At 40.0% G+C, this 26,071-nt stretch overlaps 1 protein-coding gene across 4 annotated transcripts in view; it reads right to left on the bottom strand.

The window, feature by feature from the left end:
• Window positions 1-26,071, bottom strand: part of TPR (translocated promoter region, nuclear basket protein) — a 34,280-nt gene that overhangs the window by 6,762 nt on the left and 1,447 nt on the right. For 3 of the 4 annotated variants that reach the window (XM_015636092.3, XM_015636094.3, XM_015636095.3), the window contains exons 2-42: window positions 25,301-25,405; window positions 24,797-24,870; window positions 23,777-23,873; window positions 23,448-23,551; window positions 22,653-22,817; window positions 22,347-22,439; window positions 22,146-22,226; window positions 21,045-21,132; window positions 20,434-20,574; window positions 19,524-19,615; window positions 18,603-18,800; window positions 18,013-18,120; window positions 17,269-17,495; window positions 16,090-16,253; window positions 15,871-16,010; window positions 15,633-15,781; window positions 15,193-15,355; window positions 14,809-14,943; window positions 13,922-14,062; window positions 13,601-13,763; window positions 12,950-13,116; window positions 12,582-12,734; window positions 11,953-12,069; window positions 11,105-11,308; window positions 10,831-11,015; window positions 10,493-10,640; window positions 9,994-10,131; window positions 9,238-9,369; window positions 8,866-8,996; window positions 8,246-8,456; window positions 7,951-8,097; window positions 7,369-7,567; window positions 5,868-6,073; window positions 5,295-5,356; window positions 4,212-4,420; window positions 3,638-3,910; window positions 2,689-2,837; window positions 1,798-1,881; window positions 1,292-1,492; window positions 820-951; window positions 203-293 (exon numbers count right to left, since the gene is read on the bottom strand). In XM_015636092.3, coding sequence (XP_015491578.1) covers window positions 203-293; window positions 820-951; window positions 1,292-1,492; window positions 1,798-1,881; window positions 2,689-2,837; window positions 3,638-3,910; window positions 4,212-4,420; window positions 5,295-5,356; window positions 5,868-6,073; window positions 7,369-7,567; window positions 7,951-8,097; window positions 8,246-8,456; window positions 8,866-8,996; window positions 9,238-9,369; window positions 9,994-10,131; window positions 10,493-10,640; window positions 10,831-11,015; window positions 11,105-11,308; window positions 11,953-12,069; window positions 12,582-12,734; window positions 12,950-13,116; window positions 13,601-13,763; window positions 13,922-14,062; window positions 14,809-14,943; window positions 15,193-15,355; window positions 15,633-15,781; window positions 15,871-16,010; window positions 16,090-16,253; window positions 17,269-17,495; window positions 18,013-18,120; window positions 18,603-18,800; window positions 19,524-19,615; window positions 20,434-20,574; window positions 21,045-21,132; window positions 22,146-22,226; window positions 22,347-22,439; window positions 22,653-22,817; window positions 23,448-23,551; window positions 23,777-23,873; window positions 24,797-24,870; window positions 25,301-25,405 — 5,967 coding nt within the window. The remainder of the gene's footprint in view (window positions 1-202; window positions 294-819; window positions 952-1,291; window positions 1,493-1,797; window positions 1,882-2,688; window positions 2,838-3,637; window positions 3,911-4,211; window positions 4,421-5,294; window positions 5,357-5,867; window positions 6,074-7,368; window positions 7,568-7,950; window positions 8,098-8,245; window positions 8,457-8,865; window positions 8,997-9,237; window positions 9,370-9,993; window positions 10,132-10,492; window positions 10,641-10,830; window positions 11,016-11,104; window positions 11,309-11,952; window positions 12,070-12,581; window positions 12,735-12,949; window positions 13,117-13,600; window positions 13,764-13,921; window positions 14,063-14,808; window positions 14,944-15,192; window positions 15,356-15,632; window positions 15,782-15,870; window positions 16,011-16,089; window positions 16,254-17,268; window positions 17,496-18,012; window positions 18,121-18,602; window positions 18,801-19,523; window positions 19,616-20,433; window positions 20,575-21,044; window positions 21,133-22,145; window positions 22,227-22,346; window positions 22,440-22,652; window positions 22,818-23,447; window positions 23,552-23,776; window positions 23,874-24,796; window positions 24,871-25,300; window positions 25,406-26,071) is intronic. The other variant, XM_015636093.3, reaches the window with a different exon arrangement.

Genomic DNA, 26,071 nt, shown 5'->3' with positions numbered 1-26,071 from the left:
AGAGCTTCCAGGATTTTCAAAGGAATTTAACATAAATCTGGAAAAGAACACTTCAAAAGAATCCACGCTGCATGTTGAAATGGCCTTCAGTATTTCACTTATATTTTTACTTTTAAGTGCAGATTTTAACACATGGAAGACAGCTTCTACATTGCCCTCCCCCTACATACATAGACTATGAAGAAACATGGAATAACTGTACCACTGTTTTGGGAATCTGCTGCCCTCTGGTTGCTTTCAGCTCCTCCCATGCTCTCTTCAGTCTCTGTTCCAGGATCTGTACCATCAGCACCCTAAAATCCCACATAAACAAGAGTATGACTAAATAAATAAAAGGTTGTTAAAAGAATATAAAAGCAGTACAAAGGTATTCAGAAAGCAAACAAAGTCAAATATATGACAATCTTAAAAGATTTCTGTAAGTATCTACAGCATTAGGTAAATATATTGAACTGTATTGAGATTTCTGAAGTTTTCAGGACCTGCACATACACAAACATGAACAATGTAGCCACCATCATTTAATAATAACAGACAGTGAAATATCCAGCTCTTCAAAAGCCTCACCAGTTTTGGAACTATAGTATTTGCTGCTGGCTCCTCTACGTTGTATTTTCACTCAGCCCTCTTAAACATTCCAAGTTGATTTTTCTTGTGAAAACTAATTTTAAGACATTACCATCACCTAGTATCAGGATCAACTTTTGGGAAAGAATTCATACCAAGATTTTTCTCTTCCAAGCATTCACATCTGTGCACTGCAGCACTGATTTGTTGTGAAAACTTTAAGAGGCTATAAAAGAAAGGTACAAATCTCACCTCAGCATCATCTGCCTCATATCCATCGTTGCCATCAGCACTACCAGTTCCTTCATTGCTGTCATCACCTTCATCTCCCATCCCTGTGTCTTCATCATCATCCTCATCCTCCTCTTCCTCATCATCATAATCCTGAGATGAGACAATAAAAGAGCCTTAGGGAAATGCAGAAAGGGGAGTGGAATAGGCTGGATGTGGTGCACAGATCCACACCCACCCAGACATTCCCTCTCTCTCTCTTCAACAGGATGAAGGCAGAAAAGAAGATGGAAAAGCCTGAGGGCTCAGATAAAGGAAGGTAAAAGAAAAATTCAAGATGAATTAGCAGGTAACTTTAAAACACTACAAGTTCAGGCAACATAAATATAGATTGCTTACTCAGCCAAAAATATTTTGATTTAATTAGTCCTGCCTGGCTAGTTTTACATCTGATGAAAGACAAAATCATAAAGGAATTCCATGATATACATACCTCCTGCTCCCCTTCATTTTCTTCATCATCATCATCTTCATCATCACTATCAATTACAATCACATCATCTCTCTTGGACTGGCCATCCTGAGATGAAGAAGTGTTTTGTTGGTCTGACTGAAGGGATCCAAGATCTATTGGGATAGACTGGGAAGTCTCCTCACTGTCCTCCATAGCCGCGTACTCCCCCTGTGTCACACCCTGCCAAAGACCAAAGGCAATCACCAGAACAAGCAAAATCCAATGCACCATATACAACAGCAAGAGAACCAGACTCTGATGCTTAGAGGACAGTTATTGCTGTTCCTTAAAAACTGACCAGAGGAGAGGACAAAAGGGATTGTGACAAGTGACTGTCAGTGACTGAACAGTTCAAGTCTAAACTTTAAAATATTTTAAGAGGTTTCCATGGGAAATCTGCAGGATTACATTTAAGATTTTACTGAGAGTTTGAGGGGCAGATGGCTATTTCTGCTGAAGATTTTTTGCTCTGCAAATATGCTTACTTCTCCAATGGAGTCTTGTGAATCTTGATTGTATGTTTGTGCCTCCACCTCTCCATCAGTGCTCTCTTCTGCTGTTACTTCCTCCTGGAAGAGCAATCATTTTCTCATTTAAAACACAGCATTAGCCCTAAACACATTTGAGGCTTTTTTTGTTTACTTCTGTTTACTTCTTTAATAAAAATTATCATTTCCCACAAAGATAATGGGCAACATTTTCTTCAACTTCCTTAGCAACGCTTTTATCAAAAAATCTCACTTCCCTGCCCTGAGAAATACAATTTCCCCAGCCCACTGGACCTCAGCATACCTTAATCTTTTCAGGACCAAAACCAAATCATCAAAGTTTCCCATTCTACCTCCAGTCTCACAGATCCTTAAGTGATGTTCTTACACAATCCTGCCTTTTTCTCCTATGAACATAACTCTGACACAGAGTTAGTAAACATCTTTGGCTTCCTTAACACTGTGAGGTTCTGTCTCAATTTCATCCCTTTTTCACAGCACATCCCAAATCCCTCACACCAACATTCACATGCATCTTCCGCAGGCTTTTCCACCAACTCATCTTTGCTTCCTATCTCCTAAATACCCTGCATTTACTGTAGATAAAGACCTTCTGAACCACACTGAAAGAAGTTTGAACATCTCCCTCCTCAATCGTAAAATAAGACCCTCTCTCTTCCATCCTACAGGTTAAGATTTACATAATTTATTCTAACTGGTTTAACCTCTGCCTTTTTAGATACCCAAATACAATTGTTTCCTCCCAAACAGATTAGAAAGTCAATTAACAATTCACTGATTTGCTCCGCAGTAACACATTTTTTCTTCCCATTCAAATCCTACAAAGGGACGGATTAAGTAGTACTGCAACATTATGTTTGTGCAAACCTCAGGCCCAACTCTCTGCATGATTCTCAGTTTCTTTGAAGTAGGTGCATCCACTGTTTCCTCAGAGATTTGGTCTGAGTTCTCCACAGTGTTGTCCTCCTCTTCCTCTCGGGAGCGTTTAGACAGTGAGGAACTGGGGGTGGCTGAAACTTCAAAGACCTCTGAGTTACTTTCAGAACAACACATGTACAAACCAGAAATCAAAACCTTTGTTATTTTCCTCTGAAGATCACCTCCACTTCTGCACCAAATGACAACAATCAGTCAGAACTACACTGAACTGTTTTGTAGGCCCGGAAAACATCAACCCCTTTAGTTACAAGTCTTAAGCTCTCAGGCCTTTATTCACAGCTTAACTGACTCTAAGTATAAGCCTCAGGGTACAACCCAAATATTTCTTCCAACATCTTTGCTTTGGACAAGTACACCCAAAATCTTAAGGAGTGTATCAGCTGGAAAAAGAGAACCCAAACAGTTCACAGAAATATTTTTTTTGGGGGGGGGCGGAAACAAATATTCTATTTACACTGTGTAGGCCAAATAGATGTGCAACAGTGTATTAGAGTGATTAGCTTTAGAGTACTTCCTATATTTGAAATTCAAGCTTAAGTAGCTTACTCATGGCTCGTAAAATTAACCTTGCTCATAATGCCATGGAAACAGAGCCAGCAAGGTTTAATGTATTAAACTCCAAAGCTGATCTGAAAAAGACAAACACAAAGTTTTATTTTCTTTTTACTTTAAGAAATGCAGTGCCAACAGCATTTCAGAGGCACCATTTCTGACAGCTCAAGAAGGAAGCCTAAATTCAAAAGTTCTTAAAATGTGCAATAAACTAAGGGAGGGGAAAAAGGCCTGAACTGAAAGTGAGGCCCGGTTGGCCAAGGGTCAAACTGGAGCTACTTTTAAGGAACTATTGAGCAAGGCAGGCCTACAAAATGATACCAACCTGTGCCAAACACAGCTGTGGAAGTGGAGGGCCTCTCTATCTGGGAGCTCTGCACCACCTCCACGATGGCAGGGGCTGGCTCCTGAGCTGCAGGCTCGATCTGAGCATGGCTTTGCTGGGTGGGCTGCACAAAGGCAGTGGCTTGTGTCTGCTGCTGCACAGTCAGGATGGGCTGGGGCAGGGATGTCTGCACATTGGGGCTGGTGGAACGCACGGAGCCACTGGTGCTCCCAAACACTGGGACGTGCTCCACAGGTCCTTCTGACTGCATGGCTGGAAGGCAAACAGCAGCACAGTCAGGGTCTTCATTCATCCAGCACAGCTGACATTCTCCCTTCTCAGGATGCCCTGAACAAGCACATTCAGTGTTTTGCAGATGAATTAATGTTATGCACATCTCTAGCTCAGGAACTTTGCTGCAAGTAGAATGGTCATGGAAGTGCAAGTGCAACACTTCAAGAGATTCAGGGACAATGACACAGTGTGAGGCCCTTCCAAACTGGCTGCAAACATTTCAAGGCAAAGGTAGCAGTTCTGAGTACTGAGGACCCTTATAGTACACTAAAAAGCTCACCTTCCTGAGTCTCCACCTGTGTTGTGGGCATAACTGTGGCTGTGGGGGTAGTGGTGGGATTGGTGACCGTGGCAGGAGTCACCATTGGACGGATGCTGGCTCTCGGAGTGGATTTATTCCCAGCTATTGCAGCAGCAGTCACTTTACTGGGAGTTGACACAACAGGAGTTGGTTTAATGTTTGCTGTTGGGGGATCTGAAGTGCTGGCACTGAAAAACAGGAGATTGGTTTCATCATGGTACAGAAAGAAGATGTTAAAAATAACAAACTAATAGCCAGAAACACTATTTTTTAAAGCTTTTACATTTAAAAGCCTGACAAGAGCATAAGGAATTATCTTCCGAACTTTTTATAGTTGAAAGAAGAGAGATATACTATGCCAAAAATAGTGTTTTATCCAGCTTGGAGAACTGACAGGTTTCTTCCAAGGTAATCAAGTGGGAATCTAGTAACAGATCAAAATGTTCATAGTGTTGACTGCACTTTATTTCAGTGAGTAATACATCTTACATCAAAATTGATTCGCTCAATACAGAGCAACGTCATCTCTTGGCTGAGACATGGGGCAGTCAAATTTTAGGAGATGTTTTTAAAAGTCTTGCTGTCTAAAGGATGCATTCATATCAGCTGAGAGAGAGTTTGTTATCCCAGCTTGGTAGTATAGCAATATTTCCTATTTCAGAGCTTAGGCAAATGACTATTTTAGCTGTTGTTAGAGTTATCTGTTCAGTCCATTTCTCATTCTTTCACAAGGAAGGTCCTTCCTAACCAAAAAGGTTAAAGTTAACATGCAAAATTATACAACTTCTAAAACCTTGAAGTTTTGAAAACAATTTTAAAAAATCTTCCATGTTTCCCAGATACCATGTTCCTGGTGGTTAATATGCCAATTTACAGCTTAAAAGCCCTATTGATTAGACATAGCTGAGAAAACAGAAGGAATGTATTATGTCAGTCAGTATCTTTGCAGGAGTTTAAGAAAAATTATGAAAAGTTGTAGGTTTTCTAAATAGAAGAGCAACTACATAATGATAAACCCAAGAAGTATTAACCATAGAAACTCTGCAAACCCCTTGAACTCACATTCCTCTTTCACCTGAAGCTGGAGTAGACTTGAGTGAGATTTGCCTCTGTTGTTCTGGGACCTATTAGGTAAAAATCAGAAATATCATGTCATGTACACATGAAACAGAGCAGGCAACATGGAAAACATTTCAGCACTGTGCTAACAAGTCTGTGAGAGAAATACTTATTGGGTGTTTACCTGGCCAGACTCTGTAATTATGGCAAATTCCCCAAACCAAATCATACCAGCCATACCAAGGCTGGAAAACAATTTGGTAACTGCTCAGGTATTTTCTGAAGCTTTGACACATGAATCCATTATACTGAATGCACACGTAAAATACAAAAATAGAGGGCAGAGCATGAACAGCTCCTTGGCTGATTCACAGTGAATGGCAGAACTGCCTGCTTGTTGGCACTGGGAATTCTGATTAGGGCAGGAAATTTAAATTAAGTTCTGAACCCTTACTGTAGCCAACCTGTGTATTTCCAAGATATTGTATTTCCACGGTGGCATGTGAGTACTGGCTGGGCAGTGGTGGCCTGGCTGCTGTCCCAGGGCTGCCTAGAAGGATTGTGTACATTTTGTACCTTATTTGTGGACTCTGGGGGCTCATCCCGCTGCTCATGGTGCCGCTCCTGCTGCTCCCGGAGCTCCCTCTCCAGGCGGCAGATCCGTCCCTCATACTGGGACTTCAGGGCGCTCATCCGCACCTCCAGCTCTGTCTTCTGCTCCTCGAGGGAGCTGCTCTTCTGCTTCCACTCCTCATTTTCCTTTGTGAGCTGCTCTTTTGTACCTGGTGGAACAGGAAAGGGTCCACCCTTGCTGAATCTGCACACTGAACACCTGGGTGTTTTACCAGGTCACTGAAGTATTCTGAAATCTGTCCTGGGGTGACTTTATTATGCTTGTACCCCCAGTTGCCTGTTCTGTTCATGCTGGATATTAAGCTCTGCACCCTTAAGACTGGTTCCAAGAGCCAAGTGGGGAAGAAGCAGCGTGCAGTTTGTTTTCAGAAACTGCACTCACTGCCCCACATGCTGCTCTGGACTGTGCTGTCTGCAGCACGGACAGACAGTGGGACAGAGCTCTACTTTGCTTTTTGTTAGTTTTTAGCTAGCTGAGGCAGAGAAGTTCCCTGGACTGTTTTTATCCTTTTTCTTGGATCTGTTCAAACCTGCTGTGGACTGAAACCCCAGACAAACCCCGGGAGCTCACGCCTGTGGCCCACCGGGGCCTGGGCCTCGGCACTTTCCAGCACCGGAGGGACTGATATGAGACTGAGCGAGCCCAGCTACACCCCATGACAAGGACTTTTCTAGATTTGCCATCTCCTCAAACAGCAACAGGTTTTATTGTTTAATGTTATTCAATTTTTATGCTTGTGAATACTCGTTAAATAAACATTTTTTTCCACTTTTCTCTAAGGAAATCTTTTCCCAAACCAGCTGGGGGAGGGGCTGCTTATATTTGCTTTTTAGAGGGACCCTATTCAGAGGTTTTCTCCCAGATTTGCCCTAACCAGGACAAAATCCTAAAAATGTTAAGCTATAAGAGGAAATCTGGGAGGCAATATGGCCATTTTTCTTTTTAATTGCAATTAAGTAAAAAGAAACTAAAGATAGAAAAATATGTAATATATATAGATAAACAAAGACTAAAATAAGTAATCCCAAAAGAACCAGATATTTCCAGCAAGCTCTTACACCATCATTCCTCTCAGTGACATTTAAAAACAGAGGAGACAATGTGTTTTGCACCTGCACATTTAGGGAAGGGGAGAATTACCTGAGCTGTTAGTAGGGCAAATCTGCTCTAATCAACAGAAGGATCAAAAATGGGGGGTATCATGTTGGGTGGCCAAAAGTAAGCAAAACTTTTTCTATGTCCAGTGTTCAGTTACTTATGTACTTATATAATCCCCTGGAGGAATTAAATTTTAAACTTTAGAACAATCCCTGTAGCACTTAGTCTAGAAAACACTTTTCAGTAAAATATGAAGCAGGCCATATTTTTCAAGCATCCTGTCTAAAGGTTTTTCCATAGAAATAATTGAAAATCTCTATAGACAGAAAAAAAGAATTACAATACCAGCTAACTGTGCAATTTTCTGCTTGGCTGCTAGCAAGGTCTTCCTCGTTTTCTCTTCCTTCTCAGTGATCTGTTGCCTGAGCTGTTCTTCCTGCGTAGTCTTCTCTTGTAGATCTTGATGGAAACGGGCCAGTTCTGCCTGTAGCTGCATTATCTGCTCCTGAAGATTTCTAACTTCAGTTTCCTTTTCTGTTATTGTCTAGGGAGAGAGAAAGATTGCAATTGTTGGCCACAACCAGCTACTCTGGCAAATCCAGCTCCTTAGCCCAAGTTCCAAGAAGCTGGTATTAACTGGCTACTGGATTAAAGTTAAAAGGCTTCCTAACAAGAGTTCAGATGTCTCTGAATGTAAGAGCTGGAGAACAGCATTCTCTTTCCCACTTATTCGAGGAAATAATGTGAGACACACTAGACACAGGATTTACACCAGGCTTAAGATCACTCTTTCCCAAGAAAGTAGAGGCATAGTTGATCACTTCACATATTTCTGTGACACACATTAAAACACCCTCCCATTCTTCACTGTTTCACACTTATGACTGCAGTGGAGAACAGTACTCCAAAATGACTCACTGCTCTTACCTTTTGTAAGCTTTCAACCTGAGTCTCCAAATTCTTTGTCTTCACTTCAGCTTGATTGAGAGTGTCTTTTAGCTCTTGTACTTCCCGGACAGAAACTTGGTCTTCTTGTGGCTCTGCCAAAGGCAGAGTTGACACTTCAGCAACCAACTGAAAGGCATCAAGGGGTACAAGGCTGAAGTGGACTCACAATGTCATTATTCTCACAATATGCTTTTTTGTGTGCTAAGTGATCGGTTTAAGAGTTCTGGGCAAAGCCCATGAACTCTAAGGAACGCTCCATTTCAGTTCTATCTACCTTATCATGCTGTGCTTTCAGCTCCTCATACTGAGTCTTGTACCTGCGACCGATTTTCTTGACCTGTGTTATAGTTTTCACTTTTTCCTGTATGTCAGCCACTTTAGCATCCAGTTCTTTCTGCAAAGTGTCCTTTTCTGTTCTTATTTTAGTTACTTCATCCTTCAAGCTCTGAACAAGATTCTGGCTTGTAGTCAAGGATGCATTAGTTCTAAATGACAAGAGATCAGAGGGAGATGCAAATGAGATGCTTGAAACATATATATACTTCAATATCCCTTACTCATGTAACATCACAGGCATTATCTGTAGTGGATTGAGTTTTCTAGGATTTTGCAATATAGAATAGAAATTATTTCAATACATCCTACAATACTACAAATACAATATACATACTACGAATATACACCACAATATATTACTTTGGAATAATTTCAGCCAATAGACAGCTTGCAAAACAACTCTCACTTCACCTTACCTGCTTGTTATCAAGCCACAGAAAGAATACTAAAAGCTTCACAGTTACATGGAGACATTTAAGAAATTACACTTCCAGGTACAGCTATAATTAGAATATTTTGCTTTGCAAAAAACTTTTTACGAATTGACCAATACCACACCTGGCAACTTCTGCTTTAAGCCTGCCTGTTTCTTCACTCATCTGTTGGACACGCTTGGCATTTGCCTCCTTCTCAGAGAGCAGTTTTCGATATTCTTCGAGATCGGTGTCCTTCTGCTGGCTCAGTAAGTGCTAAAAGGGGAAGAAAACAGGGATATTTTTGTAAAATAATTACAGTTATAGCCGGAAAATCTCTTTGAATTAGAGCCGCTGCTTTTGCATTTTGATATGGAATAACCAAGAACCTGTGTGAACAATGCTTTATAATTCAAACGTTTTTTATTCTTTGCAAGAAAATTAGCACTTTTTTAGTTGTTTGACTGGTGGGCCTTTTTTTTCACATTATGTTCTCTGAAAGGAGGCATTTCCCCACCTGAGTCCGGGCTTTCCAGCGTTTAACATCCTCTTCCAAGAGCTTTTTCTCTGCCTGCAGCATTCCGCTCTTCTCACTGAGCTCAGCATTCGACTCTTGCAGGGGCAGGATGTCTGCCTCGAGCTTGCGTACCTGAGAAAGCACAATAAAGTGTTACACTCTGCGTCTCAGGAGACTGAAAGAATCCCTCAGGAAAAAGTCATGATAGAGCTTCTTTCCTAACTCTCTGCCTTCCAGTGGCCAGCTGAAGGAAAAGGACAAGGGCAACAGCAGAGGATGATCCTACAGAGAGAAAAAAATATTGATGTGACTTCCCAATCTTAGACACCCACTCTGTACTTTGGTACAGGAGAGATTTTTAATGTTAAAATCCAATGCACTGAATTCCATTAAACTGAGCAGTACCTCCCTTTTAAACTCTTAATAAAGGTAATAAAGGTGTGGTTGGTTTTATATGTATTCTTGTGTCATTTTTTTATTTAATTGGTGATAATATCTTTGTTCCCGGTATACCTCTATCCAAGAACAAACACTGATGTTCAGGTTCATCTAAATGGATCTGAACTTCAATCTTCCCAATGCTATAGATGGATCAATATATTTTAAAATTTGAAATGGAAAGTTTCCTTATTAGTGTTGACTTCAAGGAATAATTATAATGCACATCGTGCATTTACTGTAATTAGCAATGGTGTATCCCAACATTTAACTCATACACTGAATATCTGAAAGGTTTATGTGAAGCTCAGTACTAACCTTTGCTTGTATCTGCTGTAGGTCTTGCTCCAGCCTCTCCTTCTCCTCCCTTAACATCTTGTTGGTTTCTATGAGTATGTTCATGGTCTCAGTTTTCTTCATTAATTCTTCATGCTGTGCAATGGTTTTTGCTGTTACCTGTGGAAAGAGTCAACTTAGTCATTTGTTTTGCTTGCACATGCACATATACTCCACCTGGACCTGGTATAATACCACTTTGAAAAGCTATTATGGCATTAATTTTCTCACATGTACATTCAAGATAATGGGAAGCAGGAGATGAGGGGAAAAAAGATGAATTATCTTTATTTTCCCTAATTATGAGATTTTGGAATTGCCACAGTCTCTCACAAGACTCAAAACAAGATACTCCATTTGGTTATAAGCCATCCCAGTTTAAAAAAAACCCAAATTCTTTCAAAAATTCTATTTGGGGCACAGACAGCCCCAGAACAGCCCTGTACTCACTGAAATCATAAGCATTAACCCCCAGCCATACCTGCACCTTCTCCCTCTCAGCATTGAGGCTGTCCTGCAGCTCCTGGAGCTCCCTCTCCAGGTGCTCCACTCTCTGGCGGTACCGCAGGCTCTCCACCTGTGCCACCTCAAACCTCGTCTCTGCAATCTCCTTCTCCCGACGGATAAACCTGCAGGGAAGAGTTCAACAGCACATCACACCAGGAAAATGTTCTCATGTAGTACAACCACCTCCAACCATCAGCAAAAAAAACCACTTGACTTTTTAACATTATCCTTCAAGTATAAAATAATACAGAACTATTTAAGTTCAAATCTAATTTATAACTGCCAGGACAAGGAGCCTAGAGCTAAGGTTACCTAAGAATTTCCAAGATTTGTTCCTGGGATTTGCCTTCCTCACTAAGAGAAACATTTGCTGCAGTTGGGATGGCTTCTTTCATGGAAGTCACCATCTTATTGCTCATGCTCTCCAGCTGCTCATGTAATAATCGATTTTGTTTTTCCAGATCCTCACAGCGGGATGCAAGTTTTGAAGCTTCATCCTACAACAAAATCATTTGCTGACTGTGATTTCTGTGGTTGAATTTCTGTTAACTGAAAAAGACCACTGAAACAACAAAGCCCATCACACCTTAATCATTCTCTCTCTCTCTTCCCAGGAGGCTTTGGATTCCAGGAGCTCAGACTCTGCTTTCTGAGCAGCCTCCTCCAGCTGCTGCCTCACTGTTGCATTCTTGGCAACCTGCTCTTTGATGGCCTGTAGTGCCTCCACATCAGCAGCATGAAGCATCAATTCTCGCTCATATTTGTTCTGAGCTTCAGAAGCCATCATTGCCTGCACAAAACCAGAATAAATAAACTCTGCTACCCTCATTTTGTATGTTTGACCTGTGTGCAAAGAGACAAAATCAATGACCACAAAGCAAAAAGAAAACCACTGCCCAAAACCTCTGTTATTCTCAAACACAGGAAACATGGTCCATCTACTACATTTGGGGTTGGATTAAATAGTCAAGTTTTTCAACATCCTTGACACCAATTAGTGCTGCTGGAATTCTCATCTGTTGAAAAGTAAATTCCCTTTAAAAAACAATTGGTAAAAAACAATCTTATCAGCTGCTGCTAAATATCATACTGCCCCACAGTTGTAAAAGACAACAATTATCTTTTGGGTTAGAAAAATACTTTCCCCATTGTCCTGTGTTGGGAGCATTTTCACCTCCCTCCTTAGGCCATGGAGGCAGCAATTCCTTAAAACCAGTTAATTACATTCCCAAACTCATCTTTTTACATAATGAAACAGACCTTAGAAATCTATTGCATTCAATAAGCAGCTGCTCCCAAAATAGAGAATGGGCTTTCCCAGCACTTTTTCTGCCTCCAGCAGTCCCTGAGTAACAAGTTTAGTTTTGAGTTCAACTGAAAGCTAACAGGAATTTTGTTGACCCTGGCTAAAATAGGCAAACACCACAAACATACTTGTTCCTGGCAGTCCCTCTTGGCCTGCTGTTCATTATTCAGAGCTGTGCTGGCTCTCTGAAGAGCTTCCTGAACTTCTGACTGCACAGCTGACAGACTCTTCTTCAGCTCTGAAAGCTGCAGTGACAGGGGAACAACAAGAACAAAATAAGAACAAACCCAGTACCAAGTGGCAAAGAATTTGCAGAGTCCTGAACACAGTCATTCATAACAGTGATTATTTTATTACTTATGGATTAAAATTAGTCTAAAAGAGAAAAATACTTTCTATATTTTGACTTATTAATATACAGAGCTCTTTTCCAGTGAAAATATAATCCTTTACTTTCAGAGTTGGGCCTGCATTAATTCTAGTTAGAGTAATTTTGTTTCCTTCTGAAACCTCAAGCAAAGGCTGTTACTTATGTTTTCCTGCTCAAAGGTCAGGCAGAGAGTGACAGCTTTAAAGACACAATCACTCCACTGAAGTGACACGGTCAAATGTAGTGCTCATGTTCGGAAAGCTCTCACAAATTCAGGTATCTAAAAGACGTGGTTTGGGGCACTGCTACACTGTAAGACCCAAGTGAAGCTGAGGAAGCTTTGTGAAATCCCATTCATGAAGACTCTCGGGATGGGGCAGTGCATACCTGCTGCTCCATGTTCTCCACAGCTTTACGCTTCTCCTCCTGCAGTTCTTGTTTTTCTTTTTCTGATTCCATCAACTTCTTTTCCAGCTGTGCCTGATATTCTGAAGACTCCTTCAGACGAGCTTCAACTGTTGTACGAACTTCCTCTGTCACCTTCATTAAAATCAATCATGAGATCCATTTTTTTATCCAGTTAAATACATTATTCTGATACAAAACTGGAATTTTATTAACCGTATAAAGCCAGAAGAGGTAATCTCAGCATCTAATTTAAAACAACACTGAAAATGTGGAAAATCACAAACAGCAATGAATTTTTGCTCTAAAAAATAATTAAAGTAAATAAAAGTAAGTAGTTAACTACTGACTTGTTTTTCCTTATTGAGGGATTCCTCCAGGCTAAGAACCATGGCCCTGTACTGCTCCACATTACTGGAACTAGTCTTGAGCCTCTCTCTCAGGTCATTGACTTGCTCCTCAGCTTGTCTCAGCCGACTTACAAGATCATCCACATCTTCATTTGTACTAGGCTGACCTGCAATATCAGAACACATTCATTTACTGAAATTTAATTTAGTTTTAAAACCACTGTTCTCTTGAAAACTGAAGTAATTTTAGGATAATGGCATGATAAAAACAATAACTTTCACAAAGCTTCCCTAAATAAAACTGTAAGGTCTCACCAAAATAAGGACTTACAATAAACACCACTGACTGTTTAGAACCATGTAACCTAATATATTTAAGCTCCCTCAAATAAAAATAAAAGAAATCCTTTAAGAAGTTTTGCATTATTTTTCCCCTTTGTCAAAGACTGCTTGGATGTGAATTTCACATTAACAAATCATGCTGGTAATCATGTGTCTGAATATGTGATTGCAGTAACAAAGTGGTTTATTATTTAGTGTACTGTTTAGTGTCCAAATTCTAATTATTATGGACTGTGAATTTTACCATTCTGCAGATGGCAATGCTTAGCATAAAGAGAAATTAAGTGTAGAGGAAGATTTTATCTTTACCTGGAGGTCTTTGTGAGGACTGGGATGTGAGCTGGGCCTCAGTGTTGTTCAGCTGTTGTTTCAGCATGGCACTTTCCTTCTGGGCGTTCTTCAGGAGCTCCTTTGTGTTGATGTGACGGTTAGTCTCTGTCTCCAGCTGCCTCTTTAGGTCCAGGATATGAACCTGCAAGCACAGGGTTCTTCAGTTTGCAACTATTCCCAAATGGTACACAGGCCAAGTGTGGTTCTACATGTCATGTATGGAGAAGAACATGCTACACTCCAGCACAAGCACCTGGAGCTTTATTTTCCTTCAAACAAGTGCAGCACATTTACACTCACCTCTTGATTCTTGGTAAGGGAATGTCTTTGTTCCACCTCACTTTCCAGTTTCTTTTTCAGCTGAGATATCTCACGCTCCAGCTTTTCTATCTGATTATTGAGTCTCTGCTTTGTTTCTGTCTCGGATCTCTCGAGTATTCCCTGAGAAAAGAGCACAATACACTTGGTTTACAATACACCTCAATAATTTTCTGCTGAATTACTGCAGCACCCCAAACAAAGCTGTCACAACTCTTCTTCCACCCCAAGAATAATTAAATAATAGGTAGATATAGAAAAGGATGGAAAGTAGCACTTACAATGTTTGACTTAGCTTTGAAAGGTTTTATTAATAATGTTAATACAATAAATATTATTAGAAGAAAATCTATTATCCGTGCAGTCTAATGTCATGGACTAAAAGATCGACTAGAGAAACAGAATTCTGTCATATGATGATATGTGCATCCTTAAATATATTCTAAGTGTCGATACACACTACAATAAATTATATAAATGTATAAAAGTAAATGTAACATAACAGCGAAATCAACTACCACAGTAAGCACTGTTAAATTTTGCTATCATAAAAATTACCATTACAAATTTTTTCCTTTCACTTTGAAACAAAAATGTGTTTTGATTCCATGTGATTGTGAAAATTCTTTTCATCAACTCAGAATTCTCAGGACTTTGCCCAGCTAAATAACAGACTATCACAATGTAGGACAGGAATCTGAAACTTGCTGAAACAAGTTGCTGAAGTATTTTATATTGTGTTGATCTGTAACCATGTAAAAATCCACGTCCAGACCCAACCCCATGAGTCTTGTACTTGATTTTCATGGGTATTTATTGAAAAGCCTGACAGACAGACCCAATCTGGACATAAAAACAGCACCATATACCTGAATTGTTCTCAAATTGGTGAGCAGCAAGTTCTGTCCTCTTTGTTCAACCAGCAGAGAGTCACGTTGCTGAGTCAGGCGCACATCTGACATCTTCAGGATATCCTTCTCTTTTTTCAAGTTTTCTGCTCTCACCTTTAAGACAGCAAATAATAAAAACTTTGTTGTCAATCCCAAATCCATCCATTAAATTTAGTATTATTTTAAAATCCATGCGAATTTAGCCAAGAATACTAAGAATGAAAGTACTGGACATTGTGCTTTCCCTGCAAACTGAAACTGAATGTTCTTACATCTCCACTCTTCACTTGGGACATTTCAGAATAATCATAACAAAAACTCGTGCTATCTTGGAATATCCTGCAGTGCCACACAGTTACTGACCTCTGCCACTGCCAGTTTTTCATTAGCTCCCCTCAGGTCCTGAGTCATAGTGTTAATGATCTGCTCCTGCTTCTGAGTGGTCGCTGTGAGCTTCTGGGTTCTCTCATGCAGGGAGGTGATTTCCCGGCGATAGCCTTCCACGTTATCTTGCAGCATCTCGTACCTTCCAAGGAACACAGCAAAGCAAGTCTGCCACACTGCATTGTCCAACTCAACAGAGACATTCATACAGCTGTGTGTTGCATGGTTTTATGTTTCAGTTTGCACACATGTGCCCCACTCAACTACAGCTTCTGCTCTTGATCCCACCCGCACTATTTCCTTTATGTTCTTACACAGAATAGACAGTATCAATGTTTAAGTGAGCAAACAATATCAAGCAGCCAGAGAACATGTAAGGCAATGATACTATGTATTAAGCTACTATGTAGCTTAATTACCGTTTGGAGGCAAATTCTAGCTGCGTGGATATCTTGGCATTTTGTGATCTCAAGTCTGTGACCTGCTCCTGAAGCTTTTCATTCTGTTCATTCAGAAGCTTGTCGTTCTCTGCCTTTTCTTTTTTATAGTTCTCAAAAACTTCCTGCAACTACAGCAAAGAACAAATATAAAAGTGATTACCAAAAGCAAGTAAAAAGAAATAGGGACAGCTTTGTGCAGTGTCTATGAAAAATGTACCTGCTTAAGAGCAGCCTTGGCCTCCACAGTCTCCACAGACTCACTCATGGACACTGGAGCAGGAGTTGCCATGGACTGAGGTAAATTCGGGCGCTTTGGAGTAGATGTAAGACAGACCTCCTCTGGTACCATACCTGAAGCTACAGGAAGATAAAGGGTGTTTTAAAGCAACATTTGTGCTTGCCACAGCAGACCACACAGCCCCTGCAGCCTGGGTACCTTGCAGAGGAATGATGGCCCCCGTGGTCTGGGTAAGCAGGATGCGGAACATGTCCCGCTGGCGGATGATGGACTCCACGAGCTGCAGCTGGTGCTGCCGTGACTCCCGCAGCTGCTGCAGCTCACCAACAGCCTCATCCAGTTGGCTCTGGAGCTCAGAGATCCTGAAACAACAACAGCTGCCTTCAACATCGCAGAGAGGCACATTCAGGCATTCTGGGCTGCTTCCTTCTACAAGGATGGTGGGGGGCTGGAGTGTGTCCAGGGACATGAACGGAGCTGGAGCACCAGGAGTGGCTGAGGGAGCTTAGCTGGAAGAAAAGGAGGCTTTGGGGGAACCTTCTGGCTCTGCAAAGCCCCTTCTGAAAGGAGGGGGCAGGTGCGGGGATCGGACTCTGCTCCCAGGAAACAAGGGACAGGACAAAGGGAAACAGCCTGAAGCTCTGCTAGGGGACGTTCCAGCTGGATATCAAGAAGAATTTTTTCACAGAAGGCTTTGTTAAGCATTGGAAGGAGCTGCCCAGGGTGGTGGTGGAGTCCTCATCCCTGGAGGTGTCTAAGGAAGGCCAGGACACGGCACTCAGTGCTCCTGGCTGGTAACATCTGGGGCTTGGACTTGATTTTGGACATGTTTCCCAAACTTAATGTTTCTGTGAACCTGTGACAGAATCCTGCAAAGCTCTAGGAAACAGGCCTTTGGGCTGCCATTTTCAGATTAAAAAAAAGATCTCTTCCTGAACAGCAGAATTCTATTCATGCAAATAACTTCAAAAATGTCAGTAGCATGAGCAGAGAGTAAGACTAAGAGCCTTTCACAAAGAATTCACACCTGTGGCCTTTACAGTAGTGATTTAAATATGCACACATGCAGTTTTTTGTTCTGCTAACAGGAATAAAAACTTCTTGAAAAACAGCTCTGTAGAGTGAAATCAGTCACTAGAAGACTGACAATTATTTTTACTTCAGGTTTGATGACAGGACCTATTATAAGATATAAAGCTATAAAGCCATTTTAATAGAAACCTGAATGTCCTGTAGCTTAATAAGAATCTGCTTTTATGAGTTACATAACTGCTACTCACAATTAATAACAGTCAGAAGTAAAAGACTGAAAAAATGCTTGAATGAATCCCTGTTACTACTTAGTACAAAGTTAATGAAAAGGAAGAGGTGACCTACTTAGATGAGGTTGTTTCTTGCTCCTCTTTTTCTCTTGCTTCCCCCAGCTCCCGAAGAGCCACCAGGAGACGCTGATTTTGCTGCTGAAGCTCTTGGATATTTCTGTAGGAGACCAGGTGTTGAGTGATCACTTCAGAAGAGCTGCTGATGTCAGCAGAGCTCACTGCTTCATCACGGATCACGTGGTTGCCTCTGGCTTCTTCCAGTTCCATTAACAGCACACAGATCTGAAAGAGAACAGTCCTCATGTAAGGCCTGCACAGACTCTAAAGTTTGCTCTAAAAAACAACCTATAAATAATAAAGGACTTGGAAATTAAGGGGTTTTCCCTACAATGTGCAAATAGTTATGAACAATAAATCCTTGTAAGATAATTATACAACAGAAAAATAGCTTGACAAAAGGCAACAAATCAGAAGTACATAAACTGTTCACTTCTGTGAACACATTACAGGACAGTCCAATCTAACAAAGAAATGATGTAGATGAGTTTTCCATGTCAGATGCTTAACAATATTATCCTAAAGCAGCACCACTTCTATCCAGCTATATTTATTCCAGCTTTTAAAGCAGAAGTACCATGCTGTCTTGAGGAAAAGCTTTAAAGTCACCAAGGTACTTAGGACAGCCAAAGTCTCCATGACTGTGGCTGGATGCAGCTTCTAAGTAAGCATCTGAAATGCAGCAGCACATGAATACACCAACTGCAAACACCACATTTAACCACAGCCATGTTTCCTCTACCTGCTGGGAGAGATCCTTCACTCGAACCTCCAGTCTCTGGCTCTCCCTCTCAAAGAAGGAGGCATGTTTGTTGGCTTGGTCAGCGCTGTCCTGCAGGCGATGGATTTCCTGCAAGCACACCAACAGGATCAAACATCACACCTCAACTGAACACATTCCTTTCCAGAGAGGTAACAGCATGTGCAGACATGCCTGGGGAAACAAACTTCTCCTTCAAGTTCAGTCCCAAAGTTAAACTCCAGGTGTTCTGGAATCAAGAGCCACATTCTTTTGTAATAATACTGGTGTATGCTTTAAAACCAGTGGGAAGGGAGCACCGAAGTCCAGTTTTATGCCAACTTTGTTTACAGCAAATCTACTCTCTCAGAAAATCAGACTGTAAATCACCACTATAAAAAACTACAAAATATGTTGGTTCTGCAAAATACTTTGTACAGTTCCAGAAATCGCAAGCCAGAAAGTCCAACATTTCCCATAATAAAAGTTGACTGAAAGATCCATTTCATACACTTACAATAGCAATTAGGTTTAAAGATTTGAAAATTAATTTGTTTTCCAATATTACACATGGTCTTTTACTTTATACCAACCTTCATAGCTTGTTCAAGCTTTGCAGAAAGACTCACAACAGCTTTTTGGGAACGCTCAAATTCTTCACGCTGACGTTTTAAGATTGGAGCTTTGGCTTCCACTTCCTGTACTATTTCATCCAAATATTTATTGATTCTTTTATTCTCCAGCTTCTCCATATGCAACTGATCTTGAGTTTCTACATAGGCATTGTACAGCTGCAACAAAAAGGTTTTGGTTTGTTTTTGACACATCTGTAAAGACCTATTTAAAAAGAACCACCGGTAATGATACAATTCATACCTTAAGGCACTGCAATTTTATACAACTGAAGTAGTTAATTCAGAAAAACAAGCTGGACTTTTAAAATATGGTTCTAGGAACTCATATCACAGCAAAGAAGTTACACATATTAATTTTATAATGGCAAACTTTATAGTGCACCTGTCTGCAATAAAATAATTCCATGTAAAAGGCCTAAGTTTTAAGCAAATTTAAGACAAGAGAAATATCAAAAGCAGTAACACAGCATACAGGAATTTAATGACTGGACAAAATAATCAGTAACAAACAATGACAACACATTGCATAAACAGAAAAAAAAATCTAGAACCTGCACAACATATTGTTATGTTAATTTTTTTGCAAGTATCAGCCAAAAGCACAGCAGTACAGATTAAAAAATTATTTAAGTAAGCAAAAAAAAGCTGATCCTGCCAAAAATGCCTACAGAAAGTAAGTTTATATTAACAAAAGCCACCTATTTCTGAATATTAACAAAACCCAGTAAGAGCAAGAGAAGCTGACCTCAGGTAAGATTTCCTTATCTTCATTAGACATGACCCCCAATCCAAAGAGTGCCCCAGGCCTGAACCTTTCCTTTCTCAGAGTCAGTGATGGCATCCAACGACTCTGCTCTTAGAGAGGTTGTGCTCACTCACCTCAGTTAACTTCATGCCAGGCTTGACCACTTTGGCCACTGCTGCAGCAGTGGGAGACATGGCTGCCAGCTCCTCCTCGGACAGGATGGCTCCTGGAGACACAACCCCACAATTACCATCCAAAAGCTGCAATAATCCCCACCAGAAATATTCTTAAATATCATATCTGACTGGCTTTATTTGAATTGCTGAAAAATTGTTGCTGTTAGGACTCCAAAAATTTAAATAATTTCATAACATGAGCAGTTGAAATAGCTGGAGCAAAGCTTAACCTCAGGTTTTTATCACACTGTCAGAGGTCTGGAGTAGCAGAGTACTGGTTTATTTTCATTAAATTAACACAGGGATAGAGCAAATGTTCTCCCTGCCTCTATTCCTTCCTGCTCTCTATCCTTTAGAAACTATGGCTATGTAGCAAACAACAAAAAAGACAGAGCTAGAATAGTGAATACTGAACAAGATTTAATGTTCAACAGAAATGTAAGGACAGAGATTTGTTTAATGCTGCCTTTTCTTTAAAGAGTAAAACAAGACTAGTTTATCATCTCCACTTTCCTCTCCAGAAAATCACTAAAACCTGCTGATTCAGCCTTGAAGAAATGTCTTCTCTCCATTTTCTTTGAAAAGATAACAGATTAACAGAAGAACTGCAAAAAACTATGACAGAAATGCACTTTCTGCTGAGGGGCAGAAAATAATAAAAATATATGTAATTACAGAATATAAAATAAATATATGTATTTATATATGCAATTCCCAATGTATTAAAAAGCTTCTAAAATGAATTATTAGAAATTACCAAAGATTAATTAGATTAATGCAGCTGGTTCTTATGGAAATTCAGCACAATATCCTTGAAAGATCATAAAAGCCCACGAGTTCCTGTATTTCAGGTGCCAACTTATCCCACCTTTGCGCTTCGTAGCTGACAATAAATCATTAGCATTCTCCAGCTCCTTCTCCAGCTTGCTGATCTTCTCTCTCAGCTCCTTTTCCATGGTGGCTTTTGACTCCTCTACCTCAGTCAAATGCTCCTGGGCTGCTTTATTAGCTAAAATTGAATCAGACAAGCAGGTTATGTGTTGTGATTTATTTTAATTTTAAAAGTATCAGAATTTATCTGTGTACCTTAAATTTTACATTAAATGATCTGCTGAAGTTCATGCTGATAAGAAAACTCAGCAGTGTGAGAAAAGCCTATCACCTTAGCTTAGAAAAGGGCAAAAATATGAACTGTCCTTAGCAGTGAAAAGGAACCTAAACCAAAAAGCTGAAGTGAAGACATATCTTTCAAAATTCGACCCTTTCATTAAAAACTGTAGTAAAATTCCAGGTGTATTTGAAAATAGCTCCCCAACCATCAGTAAATTCAACTACTCAGGTAGTTTTTATTACAAAGGGACTGATATTCCATCACCCCAAAAGCCCAATGAAATTCCTTTCAGGAACAAAACACCCAAGTTTTCAGAGTATCAAGGTACTCCAAGAAGCCCAACTGCTATACTCCCTTTGCCAGCTTACCTTCACCTGCTTCCTTCAGGAGCTTGTGCAGCTCTTCCACTGCTCCTGTCAGCTCATTGCTCTTTGCCTCTGAGTCATCAGCTGCACTCTGAAGAAAGCATTTTAGCTCACCTTTAGTACACAGCAACAGCAGCCCCATGTTTACAAGAAAGCTTAAACTGACTACATATTATGAACACAGTTCTCTGCCTAACATGCTGAAAGATTCATCTAAACTGGTCAATCCTTTCCATGTGGATCATCTCACTTTGATGCAAAATGCTTGAGAGTCAGAAGCACTGATTTGATGTGACAATTTCCAACACAATGTATGGCCTTTAGCTGTTTACAGCTGCTGCTGGCTCTTCTGACTAAAGAAAACTGGGAATTTTCAATACTCTATTTCAAACTGTCTGAAAAATATAGGATTTTTAGGGACCCATATTATTCAACAGTTTAAGTTTCTTTGCTTCCAGCTTGAGATCTACCAAGTGCAAAACTGTACAATGCTTATTTGGGTATCTGTAAAAGAAAGCTCACAAAGCAGAGCTTGATAACTTGTGCACTAAAACATCCAAACCAAAGAGCAAGGAGTTGTACATTTCAGCTGACTTAGTCAGAAGATTACAGGGTATTTTTCATTCTTTGAGCAAAAAGAACAAATATCACTTGTTTAGATGGTCTGTCTTTGACACAGTACAGGACATTCAGCTGGGTCCTAATCAAGTCACCAACACCTACACTGCTCAGAAATGATCTCTAACTCAGGAAAATCTCTTCCACAGTCACACTTTCCACATAAACTTTTACCTTCCAATAGATCCTAAGACATAACCACATTTTTACAACATGAAGCCTCAAAATAGCTGGCATATAATTACTATTTCAACCCCAGTTTTGCTTATTCTCCAAGATAAACCAAACAATATAAGAGTCTAAATGCTGACTAAGACAGCAGCAAAGAAAACAATGTTTTGCATGCTTCACAAAGTCCTGAAATGGAAGTTAGTCTTTGGTACACATCCAAATTTTCTGGGGAAAAAACTCCAAATTTGCCAGCATTATATAAAATTATATAAAATTCACCCCCTACTACAGTTACAGTAGAATTAACAAACTCACCTTATACAAGTTAGATAATTTCATGTGAGCATTCAGCTCATTGTGGAATCTCTCTTCCATGCTTGCCTGCTGCTCTTTTGCCTGGCATATGAAAGAGAAGACAGGATAGGAGAGCATTCCACTATTTCTATTTCACTCATTTTATTGCTTGATTTATAGAAGCAACTGTAATGCCGTTTAATATATTTCAAGACATCTCACCTCCTTCAGTTTATTCAAAAGTTCTTCGACATGCTTCTGGAGGTTTTCATTTGACTGTTTCAAGCTGTTCACCTGTTCCTCCATTCTGGAAACCTATTCAGAGAAGAAATAACAACATTGTATAAAATTTTTACTTACTTGTCCAGTTAATTTTGGAAAATACTCGTCTCATTGTTTTTAACTTAAAAATAAAAACAAATCCAAAAGTTGCTGAAAGAGCATAAAGGTTTACTCATTAAAATATTGTCTTTGTTTAACACAGTTAACCATAATTTGTAAGAAATTATAACTCAGTAATTACATTACCTCCTCCTTTTTGTTCTCTAGACTGCACCTGAGCTCCAGGATTTCATTGCCTTTTTCCCTGGCAGTATGGAGCAGTTCATCTGTTTTGGCTTTCAGCTCAGCATTCAGCCATGTGTTCTGGTTCTGCAGCAGTTCTTTTTCTTGCTCCAGCCTTTTTTCCCGGTACTGAAAAGAGAATTGCATAGTGTGATTGTAGTGGTTCCACAGAAAATAAAGCAGCCAATTAAACTACTCTGGTTAGAGGAGGATGAGAAAAATGTACTGTAATTGGTAAACACAGGCAGTGCCCCTTATTATACTGGTAGTATGTTACAACTATCAATCAACAAGAAATATCTGCCATTTGAGTTAGTTTCATCCAAGTTTACATTTCCTCCAAGTTTAGTTGGGAACATGAACTAGATTAGTAGCCTTTTATAGGAAATTAATTATGATATTGAGGTCTTTGCCCTTTCCTCCTCTCTTTATGGAGTTTATTCTGCCCACAGAGTAATGGTACAGGTTCACAACTAATTATTTTACTGCTTTCTACCTCCTGTCATGGACATGGATTCCTGCCTAGCAGGAAGAAGCACACACCACTGCCAGCAAGAAGGCCTCAATATGCTTGCCCAGCCTGATACCTGCTGACGAGAAATACAGATCTCACTTCCAGTCAGAGCGGCCAATTTTATAATAAAAGAATTTGTTATAAATAACATGTGCTCACTCGACCTACTTTCCAAGGAATCATAACAACATGGTGATTACATCACACACAAACAATGCAGAACACATTTATAAAACCCTACTCACCTTCATGGAAACATCTGATGTTTGAAGCTCATCCAACTTCAGCTGAAGTTTTGCCTTTTCTGTGTTTGCCTCTGTGAGCTTTTCATTTAAGCATTTAACATCCTCTGGAGGAAGGAAATAAGTGTTAGAAAAAGCTGTTTTGCAACAGATTAATTAGTAAATTGTAAAGAATGACAACAGGCAAGATACTTTGTATGTAATTGTATGTTGGGCACTATGATACTGTACACGGCACATTTCTAAAGAGAGAAAAACAAGCCCCAAACTGCTGTTTTTCTGCAATTACTGTGTTATTTCCTGGTATTTATTGACTGTGCTCCTGGCTGTACCATTTAAATGTTCAACTTCTTGAGATCGCCTTTCAGTTGTTCGGACCAAGTCTCTCTTCTCAGCTTCCAATTCTTCTTTCTCTCGACTTAACTGGTTCTGAAAAAGATTGCAGAAGGGCAATAAAGAAATGTGAGCAGCTCTCTGGAATGGTTTATAACCACTACTTACATTCAGAATCACACAGCAGCAAGCTAAACCTCAGTGAGCTACCCCAGCCAACTAGACACTGGGATAAGAGGCTTAGAGTGGGCAGACAAATCAGAGTGGAGCTGTTCAAAACTACACTTCAATTTAATATTATTGAAAAGACAGCTGTGATAGTCACAAATTTACTGAAGCATCTTTATTTCATTAAATAAAAGGGGTTACAGTAAACAAAGAATGAACACAAGCATCAATACAAAAATCAAAACAAAATCAATAATCTTGGATCATTTACAGGCTACGCTGTCTTTGCCCTCAAGGTATCAGTACAAAGCACCTCAGCCAGGCCCAGCTACTGCTGGGCAAACAATTGAGATCCATCTTCTCATTGTGGAAAAAAAATCAATCTAATAAACCTGTTTTAGTTTCCTGCTTCAAAATTACTGTTCTGCCAGATCAGTCAGCTCAAGTGACTTATCCTGCAACCCAGTGACTTTTGAACATAACGCAAGAAAAACTGTGCCAGAGTGTGGGAAAGGATGGGGAAAAACAAAACTCTTGTTTATGCTTTTGTCTGAATTTTGGGGGTTTGATTTAAAGTCTCTTTACAATACATTTCAGCTGGAATGGAACAATCTATCCAAACTGAAACAAAAGCACCTGCTCACCTGTCATTCAGTTTGCTGAAACACCACCTTTTACTTTAAAAGTTCCTGCAATTTTCCTGCACAAATGGCCCATGGACATGTAAACATCTCCATGAGCTCATACTGGTACTGATCCTGATACACTCTATTGGGAACTGAGTACATTCTGGGCTACGAAGGGCGAGGGGAACCACAGGATTTCAGCTCCTAGCCAAGGCCCAGCAGTACCTGAACAGCCGCATTCTGGTCCTGGGCAGCCTCAAGCTCCTTGTTCTTCTCATTCAGCACTTTCAGCTGCTCATCTGGGGAGGGAAGGAACAGCAGTGAGGGATCTCCACTAGAATGTGGCAGAACTCACTCTCCAAATGCAACAGAGTCAAAATTTCCCTGACAAACATTTTTAAAAAAGGAGAGAGAAGAACACCAGGCCTCACTCGGGATGGACCAGGGGTACTGAGGCAGACTAAGGCAATCCTTAGAGTAGAACCACCTTTTTTGAGGATCAATATAAAGCCCACTGTACTGTTACTACCCAGCAAGGAGCTTTTTTTCCCACGAGAACAAGACTCCATGAAAAAAGCTGACTTGAACACACCACCAAAACACATCTCTACAAATCCCACTATGAAAGATTTTCAGCTCCTGTAAAAAACCTGAAGCAGTTCCCACAACACTGGACTGAAGGGTGAATATCCTGCCCAACACTTAAGGATGTTACACAGTTACACTTACGAAGTTTTTTAAGCTCTTCCCGCAGAGTTTGACATTCCTGGGTCTCGTTTACAAGTCTTTCCTGACTCTGAGCAAGTCGCTTTTCCACTTCAAAGTACTGTTGTTCTACAAAATAATAAAATCATCTCAGTTTCACATAATAAACATTTTTTTCTTTCTCACCTTTACCAAGGATCATTCTAAAGAAAATATATAAAAATACTAAGGCTGCAATAGAATTTGAAGGGAGGAGAAATTTCTTTTTAAAGGCAAAAACTTACATTTCCACATCGAAGGAATGTGGTTTAAAACATTTTGCTAGTATGGCAAATGGTGTATTTGCAGAAACTGCATGATATGTTTCAGCCTGGTCTAGTGGAAGGTGTCCCCATTGATGGCAGAGGTTGGAATGAGATGAGCTTTAATGTCCCTTCTAACCCAAATCATTCCCTGATTCTGTGAAATGACCCATCAAATAAGAACCTAATTAATCTGAAGAGTTCTTTAACATTTTTGATGTAACCAAAGACATTGTATCAGCCCAATTATTCAGTCTGGGCTTATTAACTTCTTTCACTTCTCGAGTATTTCTATACATATACAATAAAATCCACCTAGCCCCAGGTATCAAGGCATTTGATCTGGGGAAACTTTTAATGAAGACTTCTTAAAATTAATTCCTGGACTCTATTCCCTTAGCAGTGAAAAAAATAATAATTATTAAATGTGAATTTTTGTGATCTGAAACAGTAACTGTGTCATGGAGCTTCAGCGCAGAATACTCAGTAAAAG

This window comes from Parus major, chromosome 8 (assembly GCF_001522545.3).
Source record: "Parus major isolate Abel chromosome 8, Parus_major1.1, whole genome shotgun sequence".
In the NCBI taxonomy this organism is placed as follows: Eukaryota; Metazoa; Chordata; class Aves; order Passeriformes; family Paridae; genus Parus; species Parus major.
The sequence above is the reverse complement of the archived record's forward strand: the minus strand, read 5'-3'. Positions and strand labels throughout refer to the sequence as shown.